General features: G+C 44.4%; 1 protein-coding gene across 6 annotated transcripts in view; it reads left to right on the plus strand.

Moving 5' to 3' along the window:
• The window catches only part of ehbp1l1a (EH domain binding protein 1-like 1a), a 50,741-nt gene that overhangs the window by 13,821 nt on the left and 16,297 nt on the right, over nucleotides 1-20,623 (plus strand). For 5 of the 6 annotated variants that reach the window (XR_008761418.1, XM_055938915.1, XM_055938916.1 and 2 more), the window contains exons 2-9: nucleotides 1,698-1,755; nucleotides 2,522-2,617; nucleotides 2,734-2,787; nucleotides 3,054-3,235; nucleotides 3,594-3,742; nucleotides 4,104-4,163; nucleotides 9,610-9,669; nucleotides 11,745-11,901. Coding sequence is in view for 5 of the 6 variants with exons in the window: in XM_055938915.1 (XP_055794890.1) it covers nucleotides 1,698-1,755; nucleotides 2,522-2,617; nucleotides 2,734-2,787; nucleotides 3,054-3,235; nucleotides 3,594-3,742; nucleotides 4,104-4,163; nucleotides 9,610-9,669; nucleotides 11,745-11,901 (816 nt within the window). In the remaining variant the exon portion in view is untranslated. The remainder of the gene's footprint in view (nucleotides 1-1,697; nucleotides 1,756-2,521; nucleotides 2,618-2,733; nucleotides 2,788-3,053; nucleotides 3,236-3,593; nucleotides 3,743-4,103; nucleotides 4,164-9,609; nucleotides 9,670-11,744; nucleotides 11,902-20,623) is intronic. The other variant, XM_055938917.1, reaches the window with a different exon arrangement.

Genomic DNA, 20,623 nt, shown 5'->3' on the forward strand with positions numbered 1-20,623 from the left:
TTGTTAACTGACTTGCTTGGTAAAATAAATGTATATCTATTATTACCTGAAGTGGGTTAGATAATCAAATACTGCATTTTCAAAGGAAACACTGATCCCTCAGGGCACAGATGTTAGATTAACATTTATTCCACATTGGTTCAACGTCACTGGTTGAAACAACATTGATTCAACCAGTGTGTGTGCCCAGTGGGATATCCTAGTTTATGTTAGGGCGATCCCACACCAGCATGGCCAGAATTGTTTTGGGGGGTATCTCAGATTGTTCTGGTAATTCTCACATAAGAACTTAATTGGGAGGAAGGATGTTTAACATCGTTTTTACATTTGTATCACAAACCATTTTTGGGAAAATCATGGCCAACTTAGGCTCTTTTTCAGACCTATACAATCCTGCTTCCTGTAAGACCCAATGATCGGTGAACCGTACATGATACAGACAAACCATTGTCATTATACTCATAATAGTGGGTTTTAAAATATGAAGTATGTCTATATTGTGAGAAAATAAATATACACATTCATTTATTCAACATTACAAATATTAATATCTCAAAAGTACCCTTTTTTTTTGATGTTGCTAATTTGAGACATATTGTTTGGAATACTCTTCAAACACATCAAATATACAGAGTGTGCTTTCTGCTACTTTTTGAAGAAGTTCTACATTAGAAATTGACATCACAGCCCTCCTGTAGGATTACACATTCAGCAAATCACCAGCAGAGGGAGGTCCCATTGAATCCATTTTCCCATTCAGCTGTGTTGGTTGTGGTCATAAAATGTAGCAGAGAGCCCACTCTAGACATTTGATGCACTTGTAGAGTATTGTAGGCCAACAGTATATGTCTAAAAAGGGCCTAAAATGGCCTCATGATTTTCTGAAAGATGCTCATGTAAAAACATACGAAATTGGGGTGAGAAATTCTCACAATTAAGTGAGAATTGGCAGAAAAATCGGAGTTACCAAAAATATTTCCGGCCTATGCTGGCATGGAATCAGCCTTAAGCGTTAACAGTGCTAATGTATGCTTATACATTGTTTTTTTTTACCCCTTTTTTCTCCCTAATTTCGTGGTATCCAATTGGTAGTAGTTACAGTTTTGTTTCATCGCTGCAACTCCCCTATGGACTCGGGAGAGGCCAAGGTCAAGAGCCATGCGTCCTCCATAAACACAATCCAACCTAGCTGCACTGCTTCTTGACACAATGCCCATCCAACCCGGAAGCCAGCCGCACCAATGTGTTGGAGGAAACACCGTACACCTGGCGACCGGCCCGCCACAGGAGTCGCTAGTGCGCGATGAGACAAGGATATCCCTGCTGGCCAAACCCTCCCTAACCCGGACGACGCTGGGCCAATTGTGCGCCGCCCCGTGGGCCTCCCGGTCACGGCCGGCTGAGACAGAGCTCGAACCCAGAATCTCTGGTGGCACAGCTAGCACTGCGATGCAGTGCCTTAGACCACTGCGCCACCCGGGAGGCTTGCTTAAACATTCTTAATGTATGCTTATACAATGCTTATGTGTGCTTATACAGTGTTAATGTGTGCTTATACAGTGTTAATGTGTGCTTATACAGTGTGTATGTGTGCTGATACAGTGTGTATGTGTGCTTATACAGTGTGTATGTGTGCTGATACAGTGTATGTATGCACAATGCTTATTATGTGTACTTCCTCATTTTTTTTCTTACAGGCAGCCAGACAAACTGAGAGTAGTATGGAGCAGGAGAAACCGGAGAAATTGCACCAAGGTAATATGGGGAAGGAACTTCATTCAACAAGTAGACTAGTGACATATGTAGGCCTGTTTGTCTAGCACTTGTCATCACGATAAAGTGTGATAAGGCCCCTACTGTGTGTAGCCTATAAGGTGAAAGGTCAGATTATCTGGTGTTTGAGGAAATGGAACCATGTATACGTAGAAGTGTGGTATGTTTTGAGTTCAGACATAAATCATTCTGGCTTTATTCATCACAGTAATTGCTTCATTAATCACATCACATTTAAGGTGCACTATGCAGAAATCACTCCGCCATTTCCTGGTTGCTAAAAGTTTATGTGTCAAAATATGCAAGTATAGTGTAGAGAATTATTGTACCATCTAACCGCTGTGAAATATCTTTTCCATAACCAAAAATATTCTATTTCCAGCTGTTTGAAGCTGGTGTACAAAAACAAAAGTAAAAGACGCAAAAACCAAACTTAAGAACGGGAAGCATAGAAATATCGCACATAGAATAGATCTACAGTTTCATACACTTGCTTTCAATGAGAATGACAGAACTATAACTCCCATTTCTATGTGAATTTGGTCGGGTCGCCCAAAAAGTGACATAGTGCAGCTTTAAGCTTAGTTGCTTATAGTCACAATGTGTTCATTATTTATCACGTTCAACACTCTACAAGCCACACGTGACTTATTCAGTATACACTACAATTCATATGTATGACTGGGTTCCCCCAGTCAGCGTATTATCAGATCCTTTCCCTGACTTGATATTTACCCCATTTCCTCAGCTGCATGGGTGGCAGCCTGGCATCAAGAACCCCTACAGGGGCACGGTGGTGTGGCAGGTGCCCGAAAACCTGGACATCACCGTCACACTCTTCAAGGTATGGAATCTCACCCCTGGAAAGATGTGTGCAAATGATTGGGAAATGATTGAGATGAATCTGTGTTTGGATGGACAAAACATGTTTCCTTATTCTCAAAATCGCTCTTCTTTTAGGACCCGACTGCAGATGAATTTGAAGACAAGGACTGGACATTCATCATTGAGAATGTGAGTCTTTTTGTCTGATGTGGTGGCATTAATAGATGTTTCTATTAATTAGAATTTTGAGTCAAAACACACATACATACACATTGAGTGTTTAAAGTTTGACAGAGCTGTTGCGAATGACATAGTGCATGCTACAAAAACATTTCCTGGGTTTAAGCCTTTTAATACAGTTTAAGAAAAACATTTCCTCTTGACTATACCAAAGTATTGGATTTAAACAGCATCAGTAGGAAAGCCTGAGTTAACCCCTGACCTTTTCCCCGCAGGAGACTAACAAGGGCCACAGGAAGGTGCTGGCGTCGGTGGACGTCAACATGAAGAAGTTTGCCAGCGCCACGCCTGCCCAGTACGACCTGACACTGAAGCTCAAGCCCCTGTCTGTGAAGGTGGTGGAAGCCACACTCAAACTGACCTTGACCTGCGTCTTCCTCAAAGAGGGAAAGGCCACGTGAGTTGCCATTTATCTAATCAATCATGCTTATCACAGGCTAACCGTATTATGTCGAGTCCCTTGGCTACTAAAATGTTTACCGTAATATGTCAAGTAGACAGAGATTGAGATACTAAATGGTTTACCACATTATGTGAAGTAGAAAAAGCCTTGAGTCCACGGTCTCTCAACAAAGCTTACCGTTAAAAAAACAAAGCTTTGTGATGGTGTATAACCTTTTGAGTTGGACATTACTGACCTGTAACATTATAGTCAGTTAATGGTGTTTAATGATTAGTCATATACAGTCAATTAGACAATATTACTGTTTCTGGATGAGTTATGATACAAGGCTTCTTCCTTTGTAATCCAACAGAGATGAGGACATGCAGAGTCTGGCCAGTCTGATGAGCCTGAAGCAGAGTGACATCGGCAACCTGGACGACTTCAACGATAGTGACGAGGAGGAGGACGAGAGGAGGGTCAGCATCGGAGCCGGCATGGGCCCCGCCACTCCTGTCACAGGTAGTGGTCTCTACACATATGACAAGTCATCAGATCTCGCTTTCCAGGATCGAGTCAAGACAGAGAAGAATGTGTATGAGACCGAGACACTCAAAATGCTCTGGTCTTGAGTTCTGCCACACTGATAAATACAGTAGCTTTGTGCAGTACTAACCTTGCATGCACACCGGAAAACACAAGCCCACTTATCCACTCCATCTCACAGGTAAACAACACTGCCATAGGAGATGCAAATCTCTTTCCACGCCAAATCTCTTTCCACGCCAAGCTTCCCTTTCCGTAATAAATCAATATCCTTTCCTTCGTTTTCTTTTCTTTAATATTTTCCTCTTCCTTCCTTCCCTTCCTTCAACTCTGAAAGCACCCACGAGAAGAATACGTGATCAGGCATGGAGGCCTGTGATTGACCCAAAGCCCCCAGGTAACTTCCTGTTTCCGCCCCTGCTCCCGCCTCCTATGAATCCTGATTGGATCTTTTACCTGGCTCTGGTCCTATCCCCTCTCCTCCTATATAACATCCCATCCCTCATTTCAAATGTTAATATTTATGTGTTATAAGCGTTTATCTAAATATTGATCATCAAACTATTCACATCATTTGTATGGTTTGCGCTGTTCTTTGAAGGGAGTAGTACACAGCGTTGTACGAGATCTTAATTTTCTTGGCAATTTCTCGCATGGAATAGCCTTCATTTCTCAGAACAAGAATAGACTGACGAGTTTAAGAAGAAAGTTATTTGTTTCTGGCCATTTTGAGCCTGTAATCAAACCAACAAATCTGATGCTCCAGATACTCAACTAGTCTAAAGAAGGCCAGTTGTATTGCTTCTTTAATCAGGACAACAGTTGTCAGCTGTTCTAACATAATGGCCAAAGGGTTTTCTAATGATCAATTGGCCTTTTAAAATGATCAACTTGGATTAGCTAACACAACGTGCCATTGGAACACAGGAGTGATGGTTGCTGATAATGGGCCTCTGTACACCTTTGTAAAATCTAAAAAACACCTACAAATCAGCCGTTTCCAGCTACAATAGTCATTTCCAACACGAACAATGTCTACACTGTATTTCTTATCAATTTGATGTTATTTTAACAGACAAAAACATGATTTTCTTTCAAAAACAAGGACATTTCTAAATGACCCCAAACTTTTGAACGATAGTGTAAGTAAACAAATTAGTAGTCGTTTCAATAACTGTTTGAAGTGATGGAATCTGTTACGTGTTAATCTTTATAGTTACACAATATGGATTCCTAAGGTATCCTACACCCATAAGAGCTCACCTTTTCCTTTTAAATTCCTATCAAGTATCTATAAAAAAAGTACTATAATTAAACTGTGGGACTGAATACTGGGGCCTGACCAGGAATTCTGGTCCCTGGTTTGTTGGGATGGGACTAGGATTTAATCATTTATAATGAAGGGTTACAGTGAGAGAAAACATTTATTTGAGCAACTGTACAGTTTGAATGTCTGGGATGAGTATTTGAGTACTATCCCTATCCGTTTCTTATCTACTTTCATTCTTCCCCTCTTTCCTTTTCTCACTTCCTCTTCCCTGCTGTTCTCGTTTTCCCTCCTCTCTTTTCTCTGGAACCCTCTTCCTCAACTGCATTTCACCTCTTTTAATGTTTTTGATACCTGTATATCTCTATTGTCTCTACTTTCTCTTCTGTTCTCTCCTGCATCTGTCCTCCTTTCTATCTGCTGCTCCAACTCTTTTCTTTCTTCCTCTTTTTTCTGCCCATCACCTCAACCTCCCCGCCTCCCTCTTTCTGCCCATTATCTCTCCTCGCACCCCGCCCTCATCTCTGACCCCACCCTGCCTCCCTCTTTCTGCCCATCATCTCTCCTCCCACCCCGCCCTCATCGCTGACCCCACCCCGCCTCCCTCTTTCTGCCCATCATCTCTCCTCCCACCCCGCCCTCATCTCTGACCCCACCCCGCCTCCCTCTTTCTGCCTATCATCTCTCCTCCCACCCCGCCCTCATCTCTGACCCCACCTCGCCTTCCTCTTTCTGCCCATCATCTCTCCTCCCACCCCGCCCTCATCTCTGACCCCACCCCACCTTCCTCTTTCTGCCCATCATCTCTCCTCCCACCCCGCCCTCATCTCTTTCACCCAGCTGCCAGTGAGATAGATTGGAGTCGCTCTATTGGCACTGTCTCTACCATCTCACTCCTGTCACGTCCCCCTCTGCCCCGCCTCCCCCCCCCTGCCGCCCACTCCCGACTCAACACCGACCCCGAGGGCACTACTCACCCGGCACGACCCTCCCCCTATCCCTACCAAGTGCCAGCCTTTGTCTGCTCCCACTCACCTGCACTGCCAGAAATCATTCCAGCCCGCCGCTGGCTCAGGTACTGGCAAACAGACTGACTGACTCACGGTCTTATCACTGTGGTTTTGAATCACAGACCACACCTATTGTAATAAGTAAATAGTCAAGTTGCAGATTTTATTCAAGGAGTGAATACCCGCAGGTTTCATTCTGTGCATAGCGTTAGCTAGTACATCAGGTAGAATATTTGTTTGACATTCATTCTGTGCATAGCGTTAGCTAGTACATCAGGTAGAATATTTGTTTGACATTCATTCTGTGCATAGCGTTAGCTAGTACATCAGGTAGAATATTTGTTTGACATTTGATAAATGATTGGAGGTTGATTGCTTTAAAGAGAAGAGAGAGTTCTGAGAAATTGAGAGAGGCATTTGTTGTTTGGGAATTCTGACTCATGGGAAGACATTAAAGGGGCCTCAGACTTGTTATATAATGTAATGGTCTGAGGCCCCCCCTGCTGTTTAAAACAGTTTAGCCACAGCAAGATTGAGAAAAACATGTCGACAGATTCCTGGAGGAATGAACTGAATGATGTCCTGAATGTGCTGAATTACCTTTAGACATACACAGGTCTGGAATACTTATTTTCTCCACTGACCGAAATGCTAGCCGTTGAAAGTTTATTGTTGAGGTTGCCGGGGGCGATTGCCTCATTTCCATAGCAACTGTCCTAACTCGCAGTGAATTTGTTCATCAAGGCGGTGACATATTTTATGGTTTCTGGCATTGGTCCATTTACTTCCTGTCATGACTGTTGCTAGGGAAGTGAGGTCGCAGTTAATAGGGCTGTTCAGGGAGATTTTTGGACACACTAGAGGAATGCTTCTTTGCTGGATTTATATGTGGAGTCGTTTAGTTGTTGAGTACTTTACTTTATTTAGACTAGTTTGAAGAGAAAGCATGTTCTTTTTTTGAGAACATTTAGCCAAGCTTAATGACAAAGTATTTTCTGTATTTTCTCTGTACTGGTCGGAGTACTTTTAACTCCATTAAGAAAAACCAGTGACAGGGACTTAAATCTATGACGTTCTCCACAGATGTGGGAGGGCCCTTATTGGTATATTTCCCAGCATGCTCTGTTGCAGGTTTGTTTCAATATCTGTGTTTTCGCATGAGCATTGATTGTTTTTTATGGATTCATGGATTTTATTGGATTCATAGCAACCGTTAGTTGTTGGTGGAGGTAGTCTTCATGTAGTATATTTTCTAACCTACTCTCCGGCATTTTAAATGCAAGTTGTGAGTGATGGAAAAGTGATGGATATCCAACAGAGGTTGTCCAACAGAGATTGGATATCACATTGCAAACCACCCTTATAACACAAAGGAAGTCAACTGAAACAGAAATGGACTTTGCTGTAGTTGATTTTTTAAATGAAAAACACAGAAAAGTGTAAAATGGCAAGGGAGTTGGTTAAAAACGACAGTGAAAACAGTAACATGGCAATTGGAGTTAAATTTAAGAAACTCTCTGAGAGTTGGATGTTTACTCCATTTAGTGTCGTTTTAACTCCAAAAAAATCAACACCATGACCAGAGTACTTCTAACACAAAATAGGGGTGGGACCATATAAACCCCAAAATATTGTTCACTTTGACTCTCTAGAAGTTGAATTAACTCTTGCAATTTTACTCTCTCCTCTACCGTTTTTTCTCAGTGCCCATATCTGTAGCCCGGAAGCCCCCTGGCTTCCAGAGTGACCCGACTCTGGACCCTGTGTAACGGCTGTCTAATGCCTCCTCCTCGGATGAGGAGGAGGAGTAAGGGTCGGACCAAAACGCAGCGTTGTATGCAGACATAATGGAATTTATTAAAGAAAGACGAAACACGAAAACTCTTACACAAACTACAAAACAACAAACGACGTAGACAGACCTGAACTTGAGAACTTACATATAGACACAAAGAACGCACGAACAGGAAAGACTAGCCAAACGAACGAACAAACGAAACAGTCCCGTGTGGTGCAACAGACACAGACACAGGAACAATCACCCACAAACAAACAGTGTGAACAACCTACCTTAATATGGTTCTCAATCAGAGGAAACGTCAAACACCTGCCTCTAATTGAGAACCATATCAGGCAACACATTTAACCCAACATAGAAACAGATAACATAGTATGCCCACCCCAACTTACGCCCTGACCAACTAAACACATACAAAAACAAGGAAAACGTGACACCCTGACACCCTTTTCTTCTCTAACCACCCATATACAATCCCTCTATTTCGCCCTCTTCTCCCTCTATTTCTCCCTCACATCCTTCTATTTCTCCCTCACATCCTTCTATTCTCCCTCACCTCCCTCTATTTCTCCCTCACATCCTTCTATTTCTCCCTCATCTCCTTCTATTTCTCCCTCACATCCCTCTATTTCTCCATCACATCCTTCTATTTCTCCCTCATCTCCTTCTATTTCTCCCTCACATCCTTCTATTTCTCCCACACATTCTATTTCTCCCTCACATCCTCTCTCCTGCCCCTCTTTTTCTCAAACTTGTGCCTTATTTTAATCCCTTGTTACCGGTCCCTCCCCGAATTCTTCCCCTTCTCATCCCTCCCTCCATTCTTCCCCTTCTCATCCCTCCCTCCATTCTACCCCTGCTCATCCCTCCCTCACAGTTCCTTGGTAGAGTGAATGGAGGCCGCCCAAAACCCAGGCCCCTCTGGCCCAGCCGGGCCAGATTTCTGCACCCCTCTCCCCCTGAGCCAGTAGAGCTGGTGCCCCTGGAGCAGACAAAGGAGAGCATGGCAACATGTAATCCTGCTTTGTGTCCCTCCGTGTCCTTCTCCCTTGGTGTGTCCCGTTCTCCCATGTCGCAGTCTCCTCTCTCCTCTCCCTCTCTTCTCACCTCCCTCTCCTCTCCCCTCACTTCCCTATCCCCTTCCCTCACCTCCCTCTCCTCTCATCTCACCTCTCCTCACTTCCTTCTCCCCTCTCCTCCCTCTCCCTTCACCACCCTCCCCCCTTCCCTCACTTCCTTCTCCCCTCTCCTCACCTCCCTCTCCTCTCATCTCACCTCACCTCACCTGTTACCCCATGTTGTGTCCCCGCTCCTGGTCCCTCCCCTGATGGTATTGGTGCTTCTCCGTGTGCTGCAGATCCTGCTTCTGCCACTGTCCCCCACTCAGGTATAGATCTCAAAGATAGACTCAGCCCCCAGCATTGACATTGGACAAATGCTTGTCTAACCAGTCTACAAAATTATACTATGATCGCAACCGGTTGATACATTTATACATCTACTCCCTCTTTTCTCCCTTGTCCATTCCTTTCCTTCTCCCTTGTCCTTTGAATTTCCTTCTCAAGCTTCACATGAGAACACCTGGCACCTGGCTAGTTGTTTTGGTTGTAACAGTCTCTTGCAAATTCTAGTTGAATGTGAGAATTGCATGTTAGCATTATATGTTTCCTTCATTCATTGGTCACTTCACAGGTGTCAAGCCGGTTGCCAAGCCAACTCTCTCGTTCAGATAATCATGTCTAACCAGGTCCTGTCTGTTCCCTTCTAGAGTTTCAGAGGCAGTTGAGCACTCTGACAGAGGAGGAATACAGCACTGCCACAACTCCCAGTGAGTAAGACCTAATGCAAACACAATGCCTTTTAGGAACATCCCTAAATCTATCCAACAGGGCCAAATCCTAACTTGAGATCCGTGTACTTAACTTTCCTCAAAACTTCAAATTTATAGGGCACAGTGTTAAAAAGGCTATGATATACTAGCAATTTTTTGTGGCAATGTTGCTTGGCAACGGATAGGGGTATGAGACACTGGTTAGCAATGAGCAACATGGACATGGTTAGCAATGAGCAACATGGACATGAATAATAGATTTCATATGAAACGTAGATCAACTTAAAACTTAATTTCCCCATTTATTTACTCATCTTCTATACCAATATCTGCGCTCTGATTGGAGGATTTCTAAAAGTTGCCCACAAGTTGCTCATTTTCAATGGAAAAATGTTGCAGCAACCATTGATGGCAACATACAGTTGAAGTCGGAAGTTTACATACACTTATGTTGGAGTCATTAAAACTCGTTTTACAAATACTCCACAAATTTCTTGTTAACAAACTATAGTTTTGGCAAGTCAGTTAGGACATCTACTTTGTCCATGACTCAAGTAATTTTACCAACAATTGTTTACAGACAAATTATTTCACTTATAATTCACCGTAATTCACAATTACAGTGGGTCAGAAGTTTACATACACTAAGTTGACTGTGCCTTTAAACAGCTTGGAAAATTCCAGAAAATGGTTTCATGGCTTGAGAAGCTTCTAATAGGCTAATTGACATAATTTGAGTCAATTGGAGGTGTACCTGTGGATGTATTTCAAGGCCTACCTTCAAACTCAGTGCCTCTACTTGACATCATGGGAAAATCAAAAGAAATCAGCCAAGACCTCAGAAAAAAAATTGTAGACCTCCACAAGTCTGGTTCATCCTTGGGAGCAATTTCCAAACGCCTGAAGGTACCACGTTCATCTCTACGAACAATAGTCCACAAGTATAAAGACCATGGGACCACGCAGCCGTCATACCGCTCAGGAGATGAACGTACTTTGGTGCGAAAAGTGAAAATCAATCCCAAAACAACAGCAAAGGACCTTGTGAATATGCTGGAGGAAACGGGTACAAAAGTATCTATATCCACAGTAAAACGAGTCCTATATCGACATAACCTGAAAGGCCGCTCAGTAAGGAAGAAGCCACTGCTCCAAAACTGCCAATAAAAAAGCCAGACTACGTTTTGCAACTGCACATGAGAACAAATATCATACTTTTTGGAGAAATGTCCTCTGGTCTGATGAAACAAAAATAGAACTGTTTGGCCATAGTGACCATCGTTATGTTTGGAGGAAAATGGGGGAGGCTTGCAAGCCGAAAAACACTATCCCAACCGTGAAGCATGTGGGTGGCAGAATCATGTTGTGGGGGTGCTTTGCTGCAAGAGGGATTGGTGCACTTCACAAAATAGATGGCATCATGAGGCAGGAAAATTATGTGGATATATTGAAGCAACATCTCAAGACATCAGTCAGGAAGTTAAAGCTTGGTCCAAATGGACAATGACCCCAAGCATACTACCAAAGTTGTGGCAAAATGGCTTTAGGACAATGAAGTCAAAGTATTGGAGTGGCCATCACAAAGCCCTGACCTCAACCCTATAGAAAATTTGTGGGCAGAACATGTGTGCGAGCAAGGAGGCCTACAAATCTGACTCCGTTACACCAGCTCTGTCAGGAGGAATGGGCCAAAATTCACCCAGCTTATTGTGGGAAGCTTGTGGAAGGCTACCCGAAACGTTTGTTTCAAGTTAAACAATTTAAAGGCAATGCTACCAAATACTAATTGAGTGTATGTAAACTGACAAACTGGGAATGTGATGAAAGAAATAAAAGCTGAAAAATCATTCTCTCTACTATTATTCTGACATTTCACATTCTTAAAATAAAGTGATGATCCTAACTGACCTAAGACAGGGAATTCTTACCAGGATTAAATGTCAGGAATTGTGAAAAACTGAGTTTAAATGTATTTGGCTAAGGTGTATGTAAACTTCCGACTTCAACTATAGCTAGTGTATCATCAGGGTTGACTTCAGCTTCATGATGTTCTCCACTGTTATCCCCTCTAGACCACACTGCTGGAATAATCAGTATTGCCAGTCAGAGGCCAGACCCAACAACATCCACACTTGACCCATTGGCTAAGCCCTTTGGGACAAGAGTCCATGAGAGAAGGCAGGAGGCATTCTCAATGTTTGGAGTGGAGGTTGTCCAGGCAATGGCAGGGTGAGTAAATTCAAAGGTTGTACAGATATAGACTGGTTGGTTCTTTAGCAACAAAACCGACCTGTGGTTGTCTAGCAACAAAACCGACCTGTGGTTGTCTAGCAACAAAACCGACCTGTGGTTCTTTAGCAACAAAACCAACCTGTGGTTGTCTAGTAACAAAACCGACCTGTGGTTGTCTAGCAACAAAACCGACCTGTGGTTGTCTAGTAACAAAATCGACCTGTGGTTGTCTAGCAACAAAATCAACCTGTGGTTGTTAAGCAACAAAACCGACCTGTGCGCAACTATGGGGCAAAACAGACGGGGTTGGCTTGGAATGTTGACAACATGTAAACTAGATTTAATCTCCAATGTTTATTGAAAACATAAATACATTTGCACAATGAGCACGTGTTGTCTCTCAAATACATAATTACAGTTGTTGGTTAGCTAGCTAGCGAATTTTAGCCATATTAGCAATGAAACATCTCAAAACAAGACATGGTATCAAGAACAAGATGAACCTAGCTGAAACGAGCCTCTGACGATTCCCCACATGGCAGCTTCTTGTTATTGTTGCCATCTGGCCATCCAGAATCACAACAACTCACCAACATCTGCCCCATTGAAGTGTGCTGTCACGGATCCCTCCGGAACTGTGTCATTACGCACACCTGGTCCCCATTTCCCTGATTCTAATTGTATAAATGTGCCCATTGGTTTCCATTGGGCTGTCGATTATTGTTACAATGTCCTTTGGGCGTGTGAGTACCTGTGCTGTGTTGTTCAATCAATCAATCAAGTTTATTTTATATAGCCCTTCGTACATCAGCTAATATCTCGAAGTGCTGTACAGAAACCCAGCCTAAAACCCCAAACAGCTAGAATGCAGGTGTAGAAGCACGGTGGCTAGGAAAAACTCCCTAGAAAGGCCAAAACCTAGGACGAAACCTAGAGAGGAACCAGGCTATGAGGGGTGGCCAGTCCTCTTCTGGCTGTGCCGGGTGGAGATTATAACAGAACTATGCCAAGATGTTCAAAAATGTTCATAAGTGACAAGCATGGTCAAATAATAATCATGAATAATTTTCAGTTGGCTTTTCATAGCCGATCATTAAGAGTTGAAAAACAACAGGTCTGGGACAGGTGGCGGTTCCATAACCGCAGGCAGAACAGCTGAAACCGGAACAGCAGCAAGGCCAGGCGGACTAGGGACAGCAAGGAGCCACCACGCCCGGCAGTCCCGACGTATGGTCCCAGGGCTCAGGTCCTCCGAGAGAAAGAAAGAGAGAAGGAGAAAATTAGAGAGAGCCAAGATTTTCAAAATGTTCATAAATGACAAGCATGGTCAAATAATAATCAGGAATAAATCTGTTGGCTTTTCATAGCCGATCATTAAGAGTTGAAAACAGCAGGTCTGGGACAGGTAGGGGTTCCGTAACCGCAGGCAGAACAGTTGAAACTGGAATAGCAGCAAGGCCAGGCGGACTGGGGGCAGCAGGGAGTCGTCATGCCCGGTAGTCCTGACGTATGGTCCTAGGGCTCAGGTTCTCAGAGAGAGAGAGAGAAAGAAAGAGAGAATTAGAGAAAGCATACTTAAATTCACACAGGACACTGGATAAGACAGGAGAAGTACTCCAGGTATAACCAACTGACCCTAGCCCCCCGACACAAACTACTGCAGCATAAATACTGGAGGCTGAGACAGGAGCGGTCAGGAGACACTGTGGCCCCATCCGAAGATACCCCCGGACAGGGCCAAATAGGAAGGATATAACCCTACCCACTTTGCCAAAGCACAGCCCCCGCACCACTGAAGGGATAACTTCAACCACCAACTTATAATCCTGAGACTTTGTTATGGCTTTCGTGCCACATGAATTGTGCAGATGATTACGGGGCTTGCCCCGGTGTATTTATTTGAGGTACTCCTCGCCCTCTTTTATTTAGTATCTCTCTTCGTGTCACTCTCTTTCAGCCCTCCGTGTCAGTCTCCCAACAAGGGGGGCAGACATTGCGATATGGGATGGGAGCAACTGTTGACAATGAGCCAAAATAAATTTCACACAGCCAGACCACTAGCGAGGTTGTGGCCCTGGCAAAGTGTCAAGTTGTAGAGGACTTGGAGATGATATGTAAGGAAGAAATGGAAGAGGAAGTCATAGAGTCAGGCTCCGGAATAGAGCATTCTGGGAAGGAAGAGGTTACTGTTGGCTAGGCAGGTGGAAGTGTATAAGGGCCACAGCGCTCAACCTCTTTACCTACCATCATGGTGCTGGTTTAGTAGTGTTGATCAAGTAAGGATGACCTTTATGTCCACTCCACATTTGGACAGATTAAACGAAGACAAAGAGCTAATGAAACACATGGTGGCTCTGGTACCATCATGCCCTACTGCAACAAGTATTCCTGGCTTCCCCTCTGCACCACATCCCAAAGCTGAGGTAGATCCAAGTATGTTGAGTTTTGTGCCAGTTTGCCCTAACGTGTCCAGTCTCCCTGGTTTTGCATCCACTGAGGGGGTTACAACATTAGAGTGGCTTGTTAAACCAAAGTCTATGTTTGAGCACTTGCAGAAAAATAAGGAGAATAAAGAAGAAAAAGTCTTTCCAAAATACAGATCGAAAGAACACAGTGAGAAAATTAAAGCAATGGTTGCTATGGTGTCATGTGGCTCAGACGTATCCATGATTCCTGGCTTCCCCTCTGCACCACATCCAAAAGCTGAGGTGGGGCCAAGTAGTGTGAATCTTGTTCCCTCCTGCCTTAAAGTTTCTAGTCTCCCTGGTTTTCCATCCATTGAGAAGGATAGGTGGGCAGGGTGGGTTGTTGACCAGAGGCCATTGTTGAAGAGACTACTAAAGGAGAGGAAAGTCATTATTGACAGCTCTAAAGCAGACCAAGAGGAAATGAAAACCAATATTCCTTTGAGTCTATCATGTCCACACTCTGCAAGGATACCTGGCTTCCCATCTGTAACACAACCCAATATGATGATTATTTTGCCTGTTTGCTCTAAATCTTCCAGTGAGGGGGCCACAACATTAGAGTGGCTTGTTGACCCCAAGCCTGTGTTTGAGCACTTGCTGAAGAAGAAGGAGGAAGATTATGTTTTTCCAAAAGACAAATCAAAAGAAGACATTGACCAAATGAAACCAGTAGTTGCTTTGGTGCCATGTTGCCCAGAAGCAGCCACCATTCCTGGCTTCCCCTCTCGCTTCCCCTCTGTACCACAACCCAAAGATGTCTACTTGGGGCAAACTGTAGTCAACCTTCTTCCATCTTGCCCAAAAAGTCTCCAGTATTGCAGGTTTCCCATCCCGTCAGCAAACTGGCAGAAAATATTGGCACACAAATCCACCCAGAGATCATCAGCCATTATGGGAGAAGCAACTGAAAAAGAAGCAGAAGTTATTGATGGAAATATCAGAAAAAGACAAACAAGGAATGAAAGGAATGGTGGCTCTGGTACCATCATGTCCTACTGCAGCAAGTATTCCTGGCTTCCCCTCTGCACCACATCCCAAAGCTGAGGTAGAGCTAAGTATGTTGAGTCTTGTGCTCGCTTGCCCCAAAATGTCCAGTCTCCCTGGTTTTGCATCCACTGATGGGGCTACAGCATTAGAGTGGCTTGTTGACCCAAAACCTATGTTTGAGCACTTGCAAAAGAAGAAGGAAGAGGAAGAAAACATTCTCCCAAAAGGCATTAGCAAAACAAAAGCAATGGTTGCTTTGGTGCCATGTTGCCCAGAAGAAGCCAGGATTCCTAGCTTCCGCTCTGCACCACAACCTAAGAGGGAACTTAATAGTGTGGATCTCACACGATCTTGCCCCAAAAGCTCCAGTCTCCCAGGTTTCCCATCGACGGCCCAAGTCCAGACAGGAGATTGGCACGTTGAACAGAAGCCTTTGTTTGAGAAGAAGCTGAAAGATAAGACCGTAATAATCAAAGATAGGTCACCAGAAGACAGAGAAAATAGGGTGTCACTGGCGCCATCTTGCCCGTGTGAGACTCTCACTTCTGGGTTCCCATCCTTTACACAACTAAAAGCAATAGAAGAACAAACCGTGTTTTCCCTAATGCGAGCTTGTCCAAGTGAATCTAGAGAACCAGGATTACCTTCTAGACAGCCATCTGAATTAGCTCGAACCCAGGGAGACGAATCTGTGAGTTCTATGCAGCCAATGTGGGAAAAACCATTGAAGGATAATAGGTCAGAGGATATGGTGCTTTCCAAGCCTGACCTAGGCAGTTGGAGATGAAAACCTAAAACTATGCTTGCACTGGTACCATCTTGCCCCGAGGCAGCAAGCTTCCTAGTTTCCCGTCTGCCCCTCCCCACAGTCTAGAGTCTATAGAGGCAAATGGTAAGACGTGTGTGGTTAGGCATTCAATATCTTTTATTCCAGTGTCTCGCATTGCAAGTGGAAAGCAACATACTTTGTTTTTTGGTTTCTAAGAGACAAGTATGCAGACAGAGAAGAAAGAGGTTACTGGAGAACCAGCAGAGTATGCTCTAGATAAGGGGTAAATGTTTGAGCACATGGCTCTCTGCATGGATTGCAGTGGCAGTGGTAGTGAAACATTGCTGTTTTTTGTTTGGTCTGCAACGGCCACTGTAAAGCCAGATATTGTAGCCCTGGCAAACCTCTTAAGACTACATGGCGTGTTTGGTAATTTTATATGGCGTGATATTCTGCATCTGAGATGTGTTTTGGGTCTGTGAACCTGTTACATGGAGATAATATATTATAGAGTGATATTCTTACTAAATTTGTGACGGATGAGTTGTTTTAGTGCATGCCAATAACTCTGTGTGTTTTTCTGTGTGTAGTATGGATTCTGTAGGGATGTTCTTTTCAATGTTCACCTCTCGTGTTAGTGTCCTCGACAGCCCACAAATAGAGAAAATCCCATCTGAGGAGATCCAGAAGTCCTCTGCAGTGTTAGAACCAGAGCTAGTCTTAGGATGGGAGGTGTTGGAGGCTGAGGGGTCTGTGGCAGAGAAGCAGCAGGAGGCCTCTGGCCTAGTACAAACCATTGTTGGTGTCTTCTCCAGAGGGTAAGTGGGAGATTGTAGGCTCCTATGTAGCACGGCAAAGTGTGTGGTGTGTTCTGTAGATTCTTAGTCCAATTTTCACCAGTGTCACCCTCATGTTCACTAGTTTATTTATATTAATGTTTGCATATAATGGCATTTTCTATTTTTGATCTTCGTCATTGATTAAACAAATCCTATTTTGGTCAAATCAAGTACTTTTAGCAAACTCTCACATACAGTTAATAAAATAAATGTATTGAAGTTTGAATGATCTGTGTTTCATCTCGCAGATTTTTAAATGTGTTGAGGCTTTTTATATGGTTACGAATGCTCCCAATGTTTACCGTGCCTGTTTTAAAGCTCAGTCCCTCAATTACAGTAAGTAATCCCTCTCTCACAGTTATGAAACAGTAGCAGCCATGCTGGCTCCGTCTGGCTCCTCTCCAACAGAAGGTGCAGTCCCATCAGAGCGCTCCTCTGAACCTGTCCCAGATACATCTACCCTCGTCCAGGAAGCAGTGTCTGGAAAGGCACCGCACCTTGAGGGTGAAACCAAAAAAACGATTGAACTCCCAACCACCGCTGAGCCATGCTTGTTGAATCTGGAAGACAAACAGTCAATGAGTGAGGCAATGAGACAAGACACCGAGGATGGGTTTGTTAAAGTCCAAGATCTAAGCAGTATGAGAAAATGGCCGTCATTGACGGAGGCTGACCTTACTGAGATCTCCAGAGGAAAATTTGTGGTAACTGGGGAAGAAGAGATTTACCTTGACTTGTGGGCGCAAATAGGGGAGAAATCAACATTAAAAGCACAGGACTCTGGACAGATAACAGGTTATGTTGACATTTATTCAGCCGGGTCACCTATCGAGACAGAATTATCAACTTCATTACACCTGGACAAGGGGTGAGTGTCCTGGCAGCAAACCGGTGTCTGAACTATTTGGCTGCACTGCTTGAAAATACAAATGCGGTATTAAGTCATAACATTGTCTTTCGTTCGCATAATGTTTGACTCAGCCATGCTTGCTACTCAGTGAACTGTGATGGACAAGTCTACAGTATGTGTCAAATTTAAGCTGCGTCTTGATGTTTAAGGCACTTGTTTGTGGGTCCAGGTGTTCTAATGTAAACTAAGGTCTTCAGTGTCTCGGTGTACTGTTTATGCCGCTACCTATGTCATGCATGTTTGTCTTGTAAAGAAAAACCTGTGGCTTTTTGTTAGTTATAATCAGTCAATGTGTTGAGTTTTTCTACTTCTGGAACGCTTCTCCAGTGTCTGCTCAGTGGAATGGGATATGTAATCTCTTCTGTGAGGTGTGCCAGCTTGTGGAATGTGAGGGGTTGCTTTACTGATATTATCATTTCAATAGTCATTTAATAGAATGGAATTCTACAGCAAGATCTGAGCCATGATATTTTCTCCCCTTTTTTTTTTTTTTTTTTTTTACCTTATTAAGCACCCAACATGCAAGCACAGAGGAAGCCTCTGCCCCCACCTCACAATCTACTACAGACAAGTTGCTGTTAGAGGACAAGGCTCAAGAACATATAGTACCCATCCCAGATAAACCCTCTGATGATCAGACACTCACCTCAGATGAAACACAATCAGAAGTTGCCGCAGTTGTCGCCGGCCAGGCTGTCCCTGCACAGGTAACAACTGAACTGGTCGCTCCTCATCATGTAAAGAAACGAGACGGTAGTCTTCCTCCAGAAACTCGACAGGAAGCTGATGATCAAGGGATTGTATTTAAGGTAGTCCCTTCACGGCCTCCACGGAGAAAAGACTGTCTCACTTCAGAGCTCAAACAGAAATCTGAGAATGTATCTGTACAGAAGCCCACTGAAGTGAGAGGAGACCGTAGTCTTTCAACAGAACCTCTAAAGAAAGATGATTGCCAGAAGGGTTTCACTGCCCAGGCACCAGCTGAGATGGTACCATCACATCCTGCTAGGAAAATAGATCAACAGAGCCTCAACAAAAAACTGATGCCCCTGTCCAGGTGCCCACTGAACTGGTCCCTCCTCGCCGTACTAAGACAAGCCTCACTAAAGAGACACCACAGGCAACCGGCGTTATCCCAGCTCCACGCACAAGGGGAACCTATAGTGCTTCCAGTGCAGAACGTTCACAGAAACCTGGCCAGGTAGCCACTGAACTGATTCTACCATGGCCTGTGAAGAAACAAGACCGCTTCACTCCAGAGCCATCTCATAAAGCTGATGAGCCAGAGAATCTGATTGCCCAGGCGGTCGCTAAGCTGATTCCACCTCAACGCACCAGGAAAGCGTCTCTCTCTCCCGAACTGCGACAGAAAGCTGAGGATTTACAGACTGTTACTGGTCAGGCCACAATTGTTCCCCTAACTCCATATCATGTACCTACAGAGTCATACCCCGACTTGTGTGGGAGAGACTGCCCCCCTCTCGATCATCAGAAAAATAGCCCCACCCAGGCGCAGCAAGAAAACTCATTCTCCCCCAGTGGAATCAAGCAAAGCAGAGGATGGCGCAGATTAATCTGTGGCTTTAGAGGCCCTGAATGCTGCCAACCAGGGGTCTACAGCTCCAGCCCAGATAGAGGATCTTATGATAACCTTTTCAAAGTTGTCTGAGGCAGAGAAGCAGTCTCCAGAAGTGACAGAAACAGCCACTGAGTCACTTGAAGATGAGCCAGCTCAAAAGGCCTCAACAGAGGACATTGCACCAGGAGTAAAGATGGAAGGCAAGCAGGAGATCTTTCCAGTCCCAAAGCCTCGTGGGAAACGAGACCCAACCCCACCTGTCCAAACAGATGCTACCGGACCAAAGACCTGGCATGCCTCTATTGGGGATAACACCCAGTCACCTGCAGCCTCTGGGCTGGAACCACCTCAAAGCAACAAAAGGAGCAGTAGTCTTCCGTACCCCCTGGTGGCCAGCTGGCAGCATCTGGGGAAGAGGTGGTTGCTCCTCTGTGTAAAAGGAGGAGTAAACTAAACATAGAACAATCGAGCATGCCTGTTCCAGTTTCCCGCTCTAAAATTGCCTTGATTTCCAACAGAAAAAGAGGAACTCTACAATGGACTCCTCATTCACCAGCCAGACAGACTTCCTTGAGGGCTCGCTGTCTCTCTCTCAGGAAGACAAACAAGACACCAGTCAGGAAGCCACAGAGGGTTCAATATCATTAACCTCAAACATGGCCTCCGAAGGGAGCTTTGTCACAATTTCTCGCTCAGAGGAGATGTCACCAGAAGTACAACTCTGTGAGAAGGGACTGGAGGAGTGGAGGAGAGCGGGGAGAGCTGGATCTTCACAGAAACCACTATGGTCACCGAGGCCTTCACAGAAACCACTATGGTCACCGAGGCATTCACAGAAACCACTATGGTCACTGAGGCCTTCACAGACACTGCTATGGTCAGTGAGTTCTTCATAGACACTGTAAGAGAGGACATTGAGAGGGGTTCAGAGGCAGAGGCTGTCTTTGAGAAGGGACTGGATGGAAAGCTTGACCTTTACAGATACTACCGTGGTCACTCAGGCCTTCACAGAAACCCCTATGGTCACTGAGTTTTTTGAAGACACTGTAATCAAGGATATTGAGAGAGGTTCAGAGGCAGAAGCGCTTGACACGACCTCTCCAACCACCGGTACGCCAGCTGAGGACGACTGGTTACATGTTGAGGGAGCCAAAGAGACAGAGCAGA

Source organism: Salvelinus fontinalis, chromosome 11 (assembly GCF_029448725.1).
Source record: "Salvelinus fontinalis isolate EN_2023a chromosome 11, ASM2944872v1, whole genome shotgun sequence".
NCBI classification, from domain to species: domain Eukaryota; kingdom Metazoa; phylum Chordata; class Actinopteri; order Salmoniformes; family Salmonidae; genus Salvelinus; species Salvelinus fontinalis.